This window comes from Chlorocebus sabaeus, chromosome 9, assembly GCF_047675955.1.
Source record: "Chlorocebus sabaeus isolate Y175 chromosome 9, mChlSab1.0.hap1, whole genome shotgun sequence".
Classification (NCBI taxonomy): Eukaryota; Metazoa; Chordata; class Mammalia; order Primates; family Cercopithecidae; genus Chlorocebus; species Chlorocebus sabaeus.
The window spans coordinates 72599234-72617459 of NC_132912.1; the positions used below are offsets into that span (position 1 = coordinate 72599234).

The 18226-nt window shown below is 37.2% G+C and overlaps 1 protein-coding gene across 7 annotated transcripts in view; it reads left to right on the forward strand.

Moving 5' to 3' along the window:
* The window catches only part of HERC4 (HECT and RLD domain containing E3 ubiquitin protein ligase 4), a 149232-nt gene that overhangs the window by 96291 nt on the left and 34715 nt on the right, over positions 1-18226 (forward strand). For 5 of the 7 annotated variants that reach the window (XM_073019103.1, XM_007963290.3, XM_073019105.1 and 2 more), the window contains 3 exons: positions 7316-7435; positions 15208-15231; positions 17311-17409. In XM_073019103.1, coding sequence (XP_072875204.1) covers positions 7316-7435; positions 15208-15231; positions 17311-17409 — 243 coding nt within the window. The remainder of the gene's footprint in view (positions 1-7315; positions 7436-15207; positions 15232-17310; positions 17410-18226) is intronic. The other 2 variants (XM_073019106.1, XM_007963292.3) reach the window with 1 other exon arrangement.

Sequence of the window (18226 nt, forward strand, 5' to 3'; positions counted from 1 at the left end):
GTGTGTATGTGTGTGTGTATACAGTAGTTTTTTTTTTTGAGACGGAATCGCTCTCTGTCGCCAGGCTAGTGTGCAGTGGCACAATCTCGGCTCACCGCAACCTCTGCCTCCTGGGTTCAAGCGATTCTTCTTCCTCAGCCTCCCGAGTAGCTGGGACTACAGGCACATACCACCACACCTAGCTAATTTTTCTGGTTTTAGTAGAGATGGGGTTTCACCATATTGGCCAGGATGGCCTCGATCTCTTGACCTCGTGATTCGCCCACCTTGGCCTCCCAAAGTTCTGGGATCACAGGCGTGAGCCACCGTGCCCAGCCTGTGTACGGTAATTTTTAAAATTACTCTTACCCAGGGTTGAAATATTGAAGTTGTCTTTGACTCTTCTCTTGTTTTCCATATCCATTAGCTGCCATGACCTCTGCATTCTTATTTAGAGACTTTAAATCTTTTAGCAATCTCCTAATCCTACTGCCAGCCTCTCTACTTATTCTTAACTATACCTCACTCAGCAGAATATTATTCATAAAATACAACTGATTCTGTTACTTTTTAAATCTAAAACCTTATTTCTCCATGTATCAGCTTTTGCCACAGTAACATTCTGTAACAAAACATGCCAGAACTCATTGGTATACAGTGATGTACATTCTATTTCCTATGGGATTGGCCTTGTTTTAGCCTGAGCCTTGGCTGAGGTTGGCTAACCTAGAGAGGATTGAGGTCAGCTTATTTCCCAACTGCATGTTGAATCCAGTTTTGCTCCCCGTGCCTCTCATTCTCTTTAGCAGTTTAGCTGGGGGCAGTTACATGCAGATTTTGTTTCCTTAGCTGGTGCTGTTCTCTGCCCAGAATGTTCTCCTTCAAACCTTTTTTTTTTTTTAATCTTTTCCCTTCACTTTCCTTTTTGATTTTTGTTTGCAGTATCTTCAAACCTACAGAAACATTGAAAACAAATGTAATTAAAACCTGTGTGCCCTCCATTCTAGATTCAGCAGTTGTTAACGTACTGTCACATTTGCTTTATATATGTTGTGTGTGTATTCTTTTTTCATGAATCATTGGAAAGAAAAATGTAGATATCATCCTTTAATACTTCATATTTCATCTCTTAAGAATATAGGCATTTTTCTGTGTAACAGCAGTAGCATTATTTCTCTTAAGGAAGTTAACTATAATTCTATAATATCATCTATCTGTGTATTCATATTTCAAATTTCCTCATTTATAGCAAAAATGTTGTTTATATTACTGCTTTTTAAATAACTGGAGTCCAGTCAAATTTTGTTTTTTGCAATTGTTGAGTCTTGCTACTCCTTTCTGATTCGTGAACATAGTGAATGACTCTTCAGTTTCTCTCAGCAGTGCTTTGTAGTTTTCAAGGATTTTACATATTCTTTTAAAAATTTTATTCTCTTTCTCAAAAATATATTCCTAAATGTTTTATGTTTTTGATGCTATTGTAAATGATTTTTAAAAATTTTATTTTCCAATTATTTGTTGCTAGTACAGAGAAATTCTTCTTCCTTTTTTTTTTTTTGAGACAGAGTTTCACTCTTTTTGCCCAGGCTGGAGTGCAGGCGTGATCTCAGCTCACCACAATCTCCGCCTCCCAGATTCAAGCAATTCTCCTGTCTCAGCCTCCCGAGTAGCTGGGATTGCCAGCATGCACCACCATGCCTGGCTAATTTTGTATTATTAGTAGAGATGGAGTTTTTCCATGTTGGTCAGGCTGGTCTTGAACTCCCAACCTCAGGTGATCTGCCCACCTCAGCCTCCCAAAGTGCTGTGATTAGCAGCGTGAGCCACCACCCAGCCTTTTTTTTTTCTCTTCTTCTTTGAGACAGAGCTTCACTCCTGTCACCTGGGCTGGAGTGCAATGGTGAGATCTTGGCCCACTGCAACCTCTGCCTCCTGGATTCAAATGATCATCCTGCCTCAGCCTCCCAAGTAGCTGGGATTACAGGCACCCACCACCATGCCCAGCTAATTCTTAACATTTTTAGTAGAGATGGGGTTTCACCATGTTGGCCAGGCTGGCCTCAAACACCTGACCTCTGGTGATCTGCCTGCCTCGGCCTCCCAAAGTGCTGGGAGTACAGGCATGAGCCACTGTACCTGGCCTAGAGAAAATAAATTGAGTTTTGAGTGTTGGCCTTTTACCCTGTGATCTTGATAAATTCTTAGTTCTGGTAATTCTCTTATAGATTGATTCACTTGGCTTTTTTAATATATACAATCATGTTATTTTCTTGGCATATTTTATTAACTAAGAATTCCAGTACAATGTTGAATATAAATGGTTATGGTGGTCATTCTTGCCTAGTTCCTAATCTTAGAAAGAAAGCATTCAGTATCTTAACAGTAAGTATAATGTTGAATGTCAGGGGGTGGGGGTGGGGGGCAGGGGGCGGTTAGATGGGTTTTGTCTGTTTGAAGAAATTTTCTTCCATTTCTCATTTGCTGAGAGTGTTTATTATAAATGGATGTTGAATTTTATCAGGTGTTGTTTCCATCTGTTGAGATGAACAGATGATATTTTTTCTCCTTTTTTTCAGAAATATTGTGAAATTCATTGATAGTTGGATGTTAAACCAACCTTGCATTCTTGGGATCAACTTTACTTGGTGTTATATGTATATTATACTTTATATATATTATTGGATTTAATTTGTTAATATTTTATTGAGGGTTTTATATCTGTGTTCATGAGGGATATTGATCTGTAATTTTTATTTCTCATATTGCTGTCAGCTTTTGGTATCAAGTTTATTCTGGCTTCATTAAATGAATTAAGAAATGATCCTTCTTTATTTTCTGAAAAAGTTTGGTTAAGATTGGTATTACTTCTTTATTAAATGTTTGATATAATTCATCAGTGAAACCATTTTGGCCCTGGAGTTTTCTTTTGGGAAAATTTTTAATTTCCTATTAAATTTAAAAAATAAATATAGGACATTTCAGGTTTTCTAGTTCTTCATGAGTCAGTTTTACCAAGATATGTATGTAATCATGTTTCTTCTTTAATTCCTGATAGTGGTAATTTGTGTCATCTCTTTTTCTTGGTCAGTCTGACTGTAGGTTTATTCATTATTATCTTTTCAGAAAACCCATTTGCTTTTAATTTCTTCTCTAGTGTTTTTCTGTTTTCTCTTTCATTGATTTGTCTTCATTTCCTTCCTTCTGCTTGATTTGTGCTTAATATGATCTTTTTTTTTCTAGAATCTTAAAGCAGAAACTTTGATCATTGATTTTAGACCCTTTATTTCTAATATGATCATTTAATGCTGTAGATTTTCTTTCTTTTATGCCTGGATTTATTAGCATGCCACAAATTTTTGTGTGTTTTTACTTTTAAGTTAAAAATATTTCCTAAAGCCCCTGTTTCCTAGCTCCAACATTTGGGTCTTCTCTGAATCTGACTCTGTTGATTGCTTTGTCTCTAGACACTTTTTTGTTTTGTTTTGTTCAGTTTAATAATTTTTTTTTGAGACAGAGTCTTGCTCTGTCACACAAGCTGGAGTGCAGTGGTGCAATCTCAGCTCACTGCAACCTCCACGTCCTGGGTTCAAGTGATTCTTGTACTTTAGCCTTCCAAGTTGCTGGGATTATAGGCATGTGCCACCACAGCCAGCTAATTTTTGTATTTTTAGTAGAGACAGGGTTTTGCCACATTGGCCAGGCTGGTCTTGAACTCCTGACTTCAGGTGATCTGCCTGCCTTCACCTCCCAGAGTGCTGGGATTACAGGCATGAGCCACCACTCCCAGCCTGTTCAGTTGGTTTTTGCTATGTCTCGTAATTTTGGGTTATCTATAAAATAGTAAGAAACTGAAATCAGTAGGTTTAAAGCTTATAAATTGGTACACCTCTCCTATCTGGTATTAGTTTAAGGATTTGAGTTTATTTAGTCAGAGGTTATGCTGGGATTGAATTTTTAATTTGTTATAAATACCTTCATTACACTACAGGCCTCTAATGCTAGAGGAATTTGAGGCCTCTAACACTGGAGGAATTTAAGGCCTGTAGTACAGTGTGTTTAGGGTGGAAGTGGAGTGTCAAATGGTTTTTGTGAATGTTTGTGCCCCACTTTGCATGCCTACTCCTTAGAGGGATTTTCTTCTCACTCTTTCCTCTTGTCAGTTGTAAACTGGTGTTGCTTGTTACTCAGTCCTTTCAAGATTGGTAGAGGAGAGGGAACAGAAATGGTTCTTGGTTGTTACAGCATAGCCTTGGTTTTAGGTAGATTATGTGTGCGTGGACCTCGCATGGAACTTTGTCAGAATTCCCTCCCCTTTTCCCTGTGGCAACCAAACTGCTTTGGATCTTTTTGTGTGGCAGTTTCTGCTCCCTCCCCCAGCAATTGCAGACCTCTAGTCATACTGATATAAGATTCTGAGCCTAGGACTGTTCTTGTCACCTTTCCTCCCAGGAATTGAAGGTTTTTCCCTCCCTCAGCAATGAGACGTGGGTTTGCTTCCCCTTCCTCAGTGGCTGAAGGCTTTTGCTCTGTGTGAAGGAAGGATCTGGACAGGGTGGCGGGCCTTTGTTCCTTTCTCACATGGCAGCTAATTCCTTGTACCATTGAGAGAGGCTCTTGATCTTCTGCCTTGTTTCCTTTTTTTTCCCCTCTGCCTTGTTTCCAGTTGTTTTCATGGGCACCCAGTGGCAGTCTATGGGCAAGAGGCTGTGAGTGCCAGTTGCCTGGGACTCTGCTGGGTTTCATACTATCAAGCTACCCCACACTCAGCTTGAAGTGATCCTTAAAATTTTAGCATATTACTTCTGCTTGTATGACAATAGTAGTTTCCTCTTGCTGCCTGCCACAAATGAGCCATTTCTGGTACCTTGTTACCTTTTGTAAGCATTTGTTGATCCTTGGATTCAGGCTACTTAGTTATTTTGTAACTTTAGCTCTCTTACAGGTTCAAGAAAAGTTTTCAGTAATTTACAAGTGTTTTGTTTAATTGCCAGTATTCTAGGATTTTCCAAATCTTCTATTACTGATTTTAGTTTAATTGCATTGTGGACAAAGAACGTATGTTGTATACTTTGGATTCTTTTAAATGTATGAAGACTTACTGTATGGTCCAGGATTTGGTCTATCTTAGTGAACATTTCATGTACAATTGTTAGGTGAAGTGTTCTATGACAGTGAGTGCAAGTTGGTTTAAATTGTTCAGATCATCTATACTTGCTGGTTTTGTCTATTTTTTCTGGTTTTGTCTATTTTTTTCTATCAGTTAATGAGAGCAGTGTTAAAAATCTCCAACTATGGTGGTGGTTCTGTTGATTTCTCTCTCATTTATTTTCAAGGTCTGCTATTTTGGATTGTTGTGACTTCTTGGTGAATTAACCCTTTTATTATTATGAAATGTGCCCTTTTCCTCTGGAAATGCTTGTTTTGAACTCTTATTGTAAGACTAGCCTCTCTGGCCAGGTGCGGTGGCTCACGCCTGTAATCCCAGCATTTTGGGAGGCCAAGGTGGGCGGATCACGAGGTCAGGAGATCGAGACCATCCTGGCTAACATGGTGAAACCCCATCTCTACTAAAAATACAAAATAAATAAATAAATAAATAACTGGGCATAGTGGCGGTCGCCTGTAGTCCCAGCTACTCAGGAGGCTGAGGCAGGAGAATGGCATGAACCTGGGAGACGGAGCTTGCAGTAAGCCGAGATTATGCCACTATATTCCAGCCTGGGCAACAGGGCGAGACTTCATCTCAGGAAAAAGAAAAAGGAGTAGTCTCTCAGCTGTACTTTCTGTTGGTTTATTGGGTTTGAGTTTATTTATTTATTTATTTACTTTTAGCAGGTCTTACTTTGTGCATTCATGGTTTAGAGTTAGCCAAGGATGTGGGGGGAGTTTGCACACAGATTTTGGGGGTTCGTCTTCTGGCTTCCTTTCTTTGATTTTTTTTATCCTCACTGGCTGGCTGTGCTGGCAGCTTCAGTCTCTGTCTATTAAGACTGCTGCTTTCTGCTTGAGCTCTATCCTCTGCTTGTGTCCATTCCTGTTTCTGCCTACTTTTGGTGGATCTTCAGTGTTTTTAAGTATAGCAGTTTTCTTTAATGTATCGTCTAGAGTTATAATTGTTAGTGTCAGGAAGATTAGTCTGATACAAAGTATTATGCCATATTTAGTACCAGAATTCCTCTAGTCTCTCTTAATTTAGAATAGCTCCTTTATTTTTTTTTCAATCCCTGCTACCTTGACTTTTTGAAGACTCTTGGCCAGTTTTCTTATAAAAGTTTCATAATCAGGATTTGTCTGATTGTTTCCTCATGGTGATATTTATTTAACTTGTTCCTCTATCCCTTGTATTTCCTGTAACCTAGAATTTAGATTAGGAGACTTGATTGGATTTGGGTTAAACCGTTTTTCCTTCATAGATCATTCGTATGCTTCCTGTTGATTTATATCACCAAGAACATAATATTTCGTTGTTCCAGGGTTGGTGATGATTAGTTAGATCACTTGATTAAGATGGTGCTCTGCACTGTAAAGATTTGTTCTTATCTTTGTAATTAATAGATAATCTCTGGGGTGGTAATTTGCATCCTCTTCATTTTTCACATCATGTCCAGATATCACTTCCTAAAATTTATTCTAATCAGATGCCAGCACAGAGCAACACTTAACAAGCATTAGCTGCTATTATTAAGGTCCCATTTCCCAACCATAAGTCTTTATAGTATCTAGTTTATATATACCATATATACTTTAATCATCCATATCTCATACTGTGTTGTAGTTATAAAGACATATCTTTCTTTTCTAGATTTTGGGGTACTGAATGCAGATATCACATCTTACAAATCTTTGGGTCTCCCATAGCACTTAACTAGCATTTTGCATATAGTAGGCACTCAGTAATTATTTTTTGTAGGAAGAAAATATTAGCTAAGAATATGCCCAAAGCATTTTTTTCTTTAGACATTTTAAATTTCTCTGTCTTGGCCGGGTGCAGTGGCTCACACCTGTAATCCCAGCACTTTGGGAGGCCGAGGCGGGCAGATCAGAAGGGCAGGAGATCGAGACCATCCTCACTAACACAGTGAAACCCCGTCTCTACTAAAAACACAAAAAATTAGCCGGGCATGGTGGCAGGCGCCTGTATTCCCAGCTACTTGGGAGGCTGAAGCAGGAGAATGTCATGAATCCGGGAGTTGGAGCTTGCAGTGAGATGATATTGTGCCACTGCATTCCAGCCTGGGCGACAGAGCAAGACTCTACCTCAAAAAAAAAAAAAAAAAAAAATTTCTCTGTCTTGAGTACTGGTTAAATTTAATGTCAATTACATTTTCTTTTGTAGGTAAATGAGAAAACGGGACAGATTATACAGTATGATAAATTTTATATACATGAAGTACAAGAATTGATAGACATAAGGAATGATTATATCAACTGGGTCCAACAACAGGCCTATGGAATGGTAGGTTTTCTGTGCAATTTGTGATTTCATTTTTATGTATCATTTTTATGTATATGTATCTAATAAAAAAAAGAAACAATTACTTGGTTTTGAAATGAGAAAGTTTTTTCAGAACTTTTATCCAGAACTTACTTTTTAAATAAAAAACATTGCAAAAGGAGTGCTATATATTATACAGTATTTATATACAAACATTCTACTCTTTTACCAAAGCCAAACCAAAGAGATGGATTACACTTAAAAAAAAGAAAAACTGCAAATGTGAAATGGATTTTTAACTCATTTATTTTCCATGAGATTGCCTCTTATTTCTCCAGTGTTGAACATACTGGCATTCTTCATACTGGAACCCCTAAGAATGCATTATTGTTATGAAATTGGTGCTTCAAGACTACCAAAAGAGGGCTGGGTGCGGTGGCTCATGCCTGTAATCTTAGCACTTTGGGAGCCCGAGACAGGTGGATTGCCTGAGCTCAAGATTTCAAGACCAGCCTGGGCAACATGACAAAACGCCATCTCTACTAAAAATACAAAACATTAGCCATGTATGGTGGTACATGCCTGTAATCCCAACTACTCAGAAGGCTGAGGCATGAGAATCACTTGAACCTGGCAGGTGGAGGTTGCAGTGAGCTGATTATGTGTTTACCTTTATTTCAGATTTTTTATATAAATGTGGGTGCACACATCTTTTTATGTGGCTAAGTCTTTAATAACTACACACTTAATATCCCATTAAAATAGTACCATGGTCTTACATAAAACTTGAATTAGGCACATAAAATTTTAATGCAGAAATGGGTAAGCAGCTAGATACAAAATATTTAGGTTTACTATTCTTATTTGCTAGCCATTTTTGTATACTTGAGGCCCACTTTTCTGCACATAGGTAATTTAATATGTATGCAGCAGTTATATAATAGAAGGGTGAGTAACCTTTCATTGCTTGCTAGGCACCAGCTTGTAAGCTTCTTGTGGATGGGTATGTCAGTCAACCAGCACCTGTGACAGTGTTTACAATATGTCTAGTAAGCACTAAAAAAGTATAGTAGTTTTTGAATGGCAATCTGGCTACTGCATGCTATTTTTAGGATACTCCCACCTCCCAGAATCAGGTTGCTTCTAGACATCTTTTCCTTAGTGCAGTTGGGTCTGTACTGGGAGAGACTCATTGACTCTTCTCCTGAGTCACCTTGAGGCTGGGTCAGGTTTATAGACATTCTGTAGATTTAGGTGTACTCACTTGCTTATTCAACAAACAATGAGAATCTGTTATATAACAGGCACTGATTTAGGTATTGGAAATACAGTGCTGAACCAGGCAGAGCCTTGTTTCTCCTGGAATTCATAATCTAGTGGGCAAGATTAGCAATAGTCAAACAAGGCAAAAAATACCAGCTAATAATATGTACTTTTAAAATGAGGGGACTTAGTAAAGATAGGTTTCAGAAAAGACTTGTCTAATGAAGTATGAGTATTAATCTGAATGACAAGGAGCAGCCCTTTAAGATCAGGGCAGAGAGAATTTCAAGAACAATGAACATTTGTTCATTTCACTTTGTGAACATAGTTCACAAAGCTATATTTTAGTAGATTAGGGGAGAGGAAATGATGAGTTTGACTAGGATGATGGTTGTTTAGATGGAAGAAGGAAATGGACTTGGAATACGTCTTGGAGATAAAAGGGAATCTTGGCGACGAAAGGAAAATAAAAATCACTGATGGATTGGATATGAAGTGAGGAAAGGACCTTAGGTGAAAACAAGCTTGACATGATTGAAAGATAGAAAAAAGCCAGCATGGGGACGGGCATGGTGGTTCACGCCTGTAATCCCAGCACTTTGGGAGACCAAGGTGGGCGGATCACAAGGTCAGGAGTTGGAGACCAGCCTGGCCAACATAGTGAAATCCCGTCTCTACTAAAAATATGCAAAATTAGTCGGGCGTGGTGTTGGGCGCCTGTAATCCCACTACTCAGGAGGCTGAGGCAGGAGAAAAGCTTGAACCCAGGAGACGGAGGTTGCAGTGAGCCTAGATCGTGCCATTGCACTCCAGCATGGGCGACACTGCGAGACTCCATTTCAAAAAAAAAAAGAAAAGAAAAAGAAAGGAAAAGAAAAGAAAAGAGCCAGCATGGCTTATGGGAGTGAGGAGGGAACAGAGAAATGGGCAGGGGCCAAATCATAGACAGTTTAGTAAACTAGGATTAGGAATTTGGATTTTATCTAAAGTGTTACGATAAACGGTGGAAACTTAATCTGATCTTTTTGAATAATCACTTTGTTGGCTTTGTAGGGAACAGGACAGACATGAAAGATGGAGATCCATGAGAAAGCTATGTTTTAGTAGATTAGGGGAGAGGAAATGATGAGTTTGACTAGGATGATGGCTGTTTAGATGGAAGAAGGAAATGGACTTGGAATACATCTTGGAGAGAAAAGGAAATCTTGGTAACAAAAGGAAAATAAAAATCACTGATGAATTGGATATGAAGTGAGGAAAGGAGAGAAATCCACAAAGATTAAAAAGCAGGTGTGGTAGGGGGAAAACTAGGAGAGTCTTGGAAACCATAATTTAAAAGTGAAAGAGAGACTGTTGAATGCTCCAGAGAAGGAGGATGAAACCATAGTATTGACAGTGAATTTGGTTACATGAAGGTAATTGGTAACCTTGATAATACCATTCTAGGGTTGGGGTGTTGTAAAGAGAAATTTAGAGGTAAGGAAGTAGTAACAACCATTGGCAATACTTTGAAGAAGTTCTACATTGAAGAGGAGCAAAAAAAAAAAAAAAAAAAAAATGGAGTAGCTGGAATCAAGGGATAATTTTTTAAGAAAGAAAATAATTGACCTCAGCGGAGTTTTGAATAAATATTTCCTTTTTTCTTCATCTCTGACCTAGGTAAAGCTTCTCAAACTCTTCCTTCAGAGAACCTGTGAAGGCAGGAGAAATAACATATCTCTTAAGGATTTAACCTTCCCTCAGCAAGACTTGAACTGAGGCTAATTTTCTGTCTTTAAATGCAAATTTTGCATTATGGGCATAATAGATATTTATTGCAATATAAAATAGATTTAATGTATTTGCCATTGAGGAAAATTGGTTCTTCAGGAAATGAACCTTGTTCATACCAAGACTTTGCATATAAACCCTCACACACCAAGCAGGGTACCCTAGGTCTTTTAGCAGTGTTTTTGAAAGGATTCAGAACATTTGGAGGGATATGTGGACCCTTTTAAAGAAGAACAATTTCTTAAGAAGCCCAGTGTTCACTTACATATTATATAAATATATACACACATTAAACTAGTACTAAACTCTTGGTGCTCAGTTCTTATAAGAACTCTAAGACCACAACAAATTTATAATTATAAATAACATTACAGTCTGGATGTGGTGGCTCACATCTGTAATCCCAGCACTTTGGGAGGCTGATGTGGGCAGATCATCTGAGGTCAGAAGTTCTAGACCAGCCTGGCCAATATGGCAAAACCCCATCTCTACTAAAAATACAAAAATTAGCCAAGCGTGGTGGCGGGCACCTGTAATCCCAGCTACTTGGGAGGCTGAGGCAGGAGAATGACTTGAACTCGGGAGGCAGAGGTTGCAGTGAGCTGAGATCGCGCCATTGCACTTCAGCCTGGGCGACAGAGTGAGACTCCATCTCAAAAAATAAATAATAAATAACATTACAAATTGGAAAATTTATTATGGAGGATGTTGTGATGATTAAGAATCCTAGCTCACAACATAAATATGTATGATGAGAAAGCAGAGTAACTTTTATGAAAAAGTGCCTGGGTTCAGATCCCACCTCAGCATATATTCAGTTCTGTCCTTGGGAAAGTTACTTAATTTCTCTGAGATTTCATTTTGTTTTCTGTAAATTAGAATATTAGTACCTACCTTAAAAAATTTTGAGAAGATTAATTTATATGATCCCTCCGAAGGACTTAGAGTAATTTCTGGCACATAGTTAAGTTGTTATAAGATGGTGATTGTTATTGCTGGCTACCTTGACACAGGCTACAAATTTGGCAGTAGCTTTTATTCTGACTTGCCTAATAACTCTGTTCTCTTGCTGCCTTTCTCTATGTGCACTACAATGAAACATTTTCTAGGAGTACTTTCTAGGTACTATTCTCAGTTTCCTTATCCTCCTTTAACTTTGCTTTTAAATTGTTTGTAAAAATACCTTATTGGTTACTACCAAACTCTTTGCCATTTTTTCTTCCCTTTCTGATACTTTTAATTATCTTTATCTGCTTTTTCCTTTGGTGCTTCTCTCTCTTAGAAAAATGATTTTATCTAATGTCTAATCATCTCTTTTTCTCAAGTTTTGCATGTCCTATTATTTTTCGTATTCTTGCCAGTTCACGTCTTTCTCTTCCAATTTTTAGTGTAACCAGATTATATTCTGCTTAGTATGGGTTAGTCACACTATAAATTCTAACATTATCTTATTGACTTCCCCAATGTATAATGATATGGATAGCATCTATATCTACTTACATGTAGTAATAAAAAAGATAATGCATAAATACTAATATTTCATTATTTAGCTAAGGAGGAAATCCATCTCCCATACTATAAACTCCCTTGGTATATAGTACAGTTATCAAGCAGGCCATAGATGAATATTTATAGGCTTTTTTTTTTCTTATTTAAACTTTCTTACTTAGTAATAGCACTTTTTAAATGTCCTACAAGAGGAATATTGATGTGAAGACTGTGCATGTGTGAGGATAGGGATATATTGGAAGCCTCTGCACCTTCCTTTCAATTTTGCTGTGAACCTAAAGCTGCTTTAAAATAATAAAGTTCTTTTTTCAACAAAAGTCCCACAAGGTATACTATAAAAGGATTTTGGTTGTTCCTTTTATATTGCCTTCTAGCTAAACTGAGTGTAATCTAAAAGGCTTTTTTGCAGAACAGTCTGTAAAGACTTTCATCTTGTTTACACTGTCAATAGGAGCACTTACGTAGTAATAACTTGGTACTCTGAATTTTTTGAAAGAAATTCTTGTCAATAATATTCTTCCTCTGAATAGGATTTGCATAGAGTGATGTTTTGCTTATGCTTACACACTGCTTTGGCTTTACTTAGCACAGTATAGTGAGAGAACGCAAAGTCTTTGCTATTTGCTAATATCTTAAATCCTCCAATAATCCCCCTGGTGACATGTGGGAACTTAGTCAACTACAGAGTTAAAGAGAACAGTCTGCCAAGACTGCCTTCACTTCTGATACCAATTGTGAGTTTGGGGAGGGTCCCCCAAACTATCCTTAGGTTTGATAATTTGCTACAAGACCTCCTAGAACTCACTGAAAATTGTTACACTGATGATTAGAGTTTATTACAGAGAAAGGATAGTGGGTTAAAATCAGCCAAGGGTCCTTTTGACTCTCTGAGCAGCATCATGACATTTGGCAAGAACAAGCACCTTATGAAAGATGACAAATAGTCAGCCAAGGAGTGGTTGATCTACTTTCTAAAAAAGATTGGTATGGTATGAAAGCACATGCTATGTTTAGTGTAAGAAATATTGGAGAGAAACACTAGTCACCAGGACTCAAGGAACCAAAATTATATCTGATGGCTTCAAGGGTTGTGTATATATGAAGTGAACCTTTCTGATCTGCAAATGATGAAATTGCATTTTAAAAATCCAAGCTGACTACTGAGGATGTTGAGGCGCTAAACTACCTAACTTCCATAGCACGGATATTACCTGTGACAGAATGAGTTGCATGGCCAAAAACTGGTAGATCATGAAAGAAGCTCATGTTAATGTCAAGACCACTGATGGTCATTTGCTTCGTCTGTTCTGTGTTGGTTTTACTAAGCAACACAACAGTCAGATACAGAAGGCCTCTTACTCTCAGCACCAACAGGTCCGCCAAATCCAGAAGAAGGTGATGAAAATCATGATCCAAGAGGTTCAGACAAGTGACTTGAAAGAAGTGGTCAATAAATTGATTCCTGACAACATTGGAAAAGATAAAGAAAAGGCTTGCCAGTCTATTTATCCTCTCCATGCTTGTCCTTGTTAGATAAGTAAAAATGCTGAAGATGCCCAAGTTTGAATTGGGAAAACCAGGGAACTTCATGGTGATGGTAGTAGTTCTAGAAAGGCTACTGGGGATGTGACAGGTGCTAAAGTTATATGAGCTGATGGATGTGGACCACAAATACAAGAATCTTTAAAATTCAGGCTTTTGGCTGGGCACGGTGGCTCACGCCTGTAATCTCAGCACTTTGGGAGGCTGAGGCGGGCGGATCACGAGGTAAGGAGTTCAAAACCAGCCTAACCAACATGGAGAAACCCCTCTCTACTAAAAATATAAAATTAGCCAGGCCTGGTGGCACATGCCTATAATCCCAGCTACTCGGGAGGCTGAGGCAGGGGAATCGCTTGAACCCCGGAGGCAGAGGTTGTGGTGAGATGAGATGGCACCATTGCACTCCAGCCTGGGCAACAAGAGCCAAATTCCATCTCAAAAAAAAAAGACGGAGAGAGAAAAAAATTTAGGCTTTTAATAGTGACAAATGAAAAGTTCCATCTGTGAAAAAAATCAGCCAAAATCTGCACATAGGGGAGAGTCTGGGAAAGATAATCAGAGGCAGAGTTTCTGTTGTCCTTTCCTTGTAGAGTCGTGAATGAATTACTTTCCTGGCATAGATGTGTGATACAGAGTATTTCCAGGCAAGGAAGCTCACCAGAAACCTGGTGCCCAGAGTTTTTACTGGGGTTCAGTCATATCCTGCTCATGTAGGGACCTCTAGTTCCCAGCTCTTCTGGAGGCAGAACTGACAGCACATGACCCAAGCCCCTATCATAAGTCACATTGTCCGGTGGCTAAAGCCCCAGGCAAACAAAGACACTCCTATCAGGCTTGATATTCCACAGGTCTGTAGGTCGCCTCCTAGTAACCTAGGGCAATGCACTCTTCTGGGGTCAAATTAATTCCTCATAACACAAAGTGCCATCCACATGTTTAATAACATAGTTCTGAATATTCTGGTGCTTTACATGAGTCTGTGCTCTGAGCATATATGGAAGCTTTCTACAAGAAAATGTACATTTCTGTTCAATAAAGTGGTAAGCTTTCGTTGTAATTTGCACTATTACTTCCTTAATAAATATATCTTTCTTTATTTATTTTTGCTTACCAACCCTTTTGCCCTGTCCTGTACTTTCTATTTTAAATTAATTCAGTTTTAAAGAATGTTTAATGTAAGATACCTTATGTTTTACTGTTTTTTTCTGTCCAATAGAAACAATTTATTCCTTATTTTTTCTCACTTTCTGTCCATATAGCATTTTAATCTACTAAACACTGTCAAACATTTTGCTGAGATTTTAGAAGTCTTAAAGTCTGAAGAATGTTTTTTCTATTTTTTAAGTAGAAAAACTGAGCCATAAAATTATTTTTTTAAGACCAATCCAGGCATAGGATTCGTTTTCTTGTTCTGCCTAAATTCTGCAAATGGGGGTGTTTAATTGCTGAAAACAAATTTCATTATGTTCAAGCTCAATAATTTTATGATCACAAGGTACCTGAAACCAAAGATCTTACATTTATAGATAAATATATATAAGATGCATGTGTAGGGGGTGTATTTTATTGTAGATGTATTTTCTACCTCATTACTTCAATATTCTGCTGTAGCAAAATATATGAAATGCTACCTTGAATAGAAATAGTTAAATTTGGACACTAACATTGCTCTTTCCTCGTTATTGTTATATTCTGCACTGCTGTCTTAGGATGTCAACCATGGATTAACTGAGGTAAGTTTGGTGTAATAAAGCTCATGTTCAGAGTAAGATATACTCCATTTTCTCCTAAGTAATAGGAGAGCCAAAGATTCCTTTTTTGTTGTGGTTTAAAAATGTAAATAAATATATATGTATCATATTTAAAAATCGAGTCTGTAGAGATTAACTTGTATAACATTTTAGAAGTTTTCTGAAGAAAATGAAATTCTGTTAACATTCCACCTATATAATGCCTCAACAATATTTGCTTCAGATCTATCCTCCTCAGGTCTTCCAGTATAAAATGTAATGTGTCCTCAGAATATAAAAAAGCAAACTTTTATTTTAAAATTTAGCAAATGCCTACCTAATGTGGCTGAAAACATTTTATAGTAGAGAAGTAAAACATATCATTTTTAAAATTGATTAGTTGATACTCAGAATGGTCACAAAGTTAAACTTTTTGTATGATTATCTTTCTCACTTCTAATATACAAAGTTCTAGCACTTTGGTTTAAGTAATCAACAACCCTAGACTACCCTTTTAACACTTGGGAACATTATAAAACTTTCTTTTTCTGTTATAGATGTTAGGTTTTGCTTTGATTTGCTTTTTGTTCGTTGTTATGTTTTTTCCAGCACTTGAACCAATGAAGCATTTTGAATTAGCCTTAAATTATAGCTCTAATATTGTTTGCTTCCTCATTGTCAAGTATAATTAGCACATAAAAATTTGAAAACAGAGTTTTGAAGCCAAAGGGTACTTTAGAGATATCTAAATCTTTTTGAATTTCGAAGAAGTAAAATTGGTATTTATGATCATTAGCTAGGCAGTGCCACAAATATAGGATGGAGGTAAACCTTGTCACATGAAAAATACTGAAGAGTGAATGTTTAGAATGGAATAAAATACAATTTAGGGAGAGCGTGATTAGGACTTCAAATATTTAAACTACGTACACTTCCAGCAGGGGCAAAACAAAGACTAAATGATGCACAGTGAAACACAGAAATGCAGATTCAGGCCGGGCGCAGTGGCTCACGCCTGTAATCCCAGCACTTTGGGAGGCCGAGGCTGGCACATCATGAGGTCAGGAGTTCAAGACTAGCCTGGCCAACCTAGTGAAACTCCATCTCAACAGCGGGCACCTGTAATCCCAGCTACTCGGGAGGCTGAGGCAGGAGAATCACTTGAACCCAGGAGGCAAAGGTTGCAGTGAGCCTAGATTGCGCCATTGCACTCCAGCCTGGGCGACAGTGCGAGACTGTCTGGAAAAAAAAAGAAAGAAAAAGAAATGCAGATTCAGACTATAAAGAACTATCTAATCACTACGGAGTGGATTGTTTTATGGTGTATTAATTCTTCATTAGAAGTCTTATAGCAGAGGCTCTGAGTCAGGGCAGGCACAAAGATATTGTCTTATTGGGTAGATGGTGGAAGTAGGTCCTCCTCCAACTACAAGAATATGTGACTGGCAATTCATAACTCTTTATATTTTACTGTACTGTTAAAATACTTAGCAATCAATACATTACCTACTAGGATAAGTAATTGTCTATGAAGTGTTTAATGTCTTATAATGGTAATAATAGATCAGTTTTCCTAACTTTAAAGGCTAACAGAATAGTAATACTAAATGGTACTTTTTTGCATATTAAGTAAGTGAACAAATGTTGGACTCATAATAATTTTGACATCCTAATGACATTATACTCAATAAATATCTGTTAAGTGAAGGAATAGACAGATTACTTATTAGCCTCAGTTGCTGCAGTTGAATTGACTACAGTATTTAACATAGGAGCCCTAATTTTAGAACAAATTTGCAGCCTCATTCACTGAGATTTGCAATTAACATATGCTAAGCAAAAGATACTTGCAGTATGTGATTGTATAGACTCTCAAGTATACAATTGCCCCCTAAAATTGGGAATTGGGTTTATTCCAATGCCTCATTTAATTTTTAATAATTCTGTAAGCAGCATGTTTTATTTGTAATTCCAGAACCACGAGTGAATAAACAATGTAGTCCACTTTATAAGAAATGACAGCATCCACAATAAGTATATCACAAATCAACTTGTACTAATAAGTTAATTTTTTATTTCCAGTTGGCAGATATCCCTGTTACAATCTGTACATATCCATTTGTATTTGATGCCCAAGCAAAAACTACTCTGTTACAGACCGATGCAGTCTTACAGATGCAGGTAAAATATTGTGTACTACTAATCTAATTTGAGAGGGGTTTTTTTTAATTGTTTCTTTGATGTTTTTGGACAGTAAATATTTGAAATTTTCCTAGGATCAGTAATGAAGGTACACAAAGTACTTTGGGTAGCTATCAAAAAGATTGCTGCATGTGATATGTATATTCTTATGAGGGCATTTATAAAAAAGGGTTGCAGTGAAAATGGAATAACTTAACCTATCATAATTTTATATATTACAAATGGTATAAGTCTGTTTCATTACAGAAATATTCAGTCTTTATAAACCATTTTACTAGTTTACTTGATAAGATATTGGTTTGTTTCAAAATCTTGTTTCATTATGTGTCCCGTTTTTATATGCTTAGTAAGAGATGGAAGTCACTAGAGGTGAGAGATGTTAAAAGTAGGAAACATTTGATCTCTTATTAGGAAGAGGATGTGAAATTTCCTTGAAGAAAGTTTTAATAATAAGGTATTGGAACATTTTCCTGGGGTTGGTCACCGTTATCTCCTATTCCTCTTTCTTTTCCCCTTCCTATCACCCTTTCCCATCCATTTTATGTTGAACATTCTTTCATTTATAGAGAGGATTTTAAAAACTACTTCATATTATGACTTTAAAGGGTTACAGTAAGTTTGCTTTATCATTTGATCCTGTAAATAAAAAAGATTTTGAGCTGCTTCCTCTGGTATAGAATATCTGACTATACCAACTAAGGATTAAGGAAAGGATGAAAAGAAAGCTTGAATGTTTAATAGTCTAAAAATATTTTTAAAAATTAAAAACCTTCAAATCTTGGTAACCATTTTTATT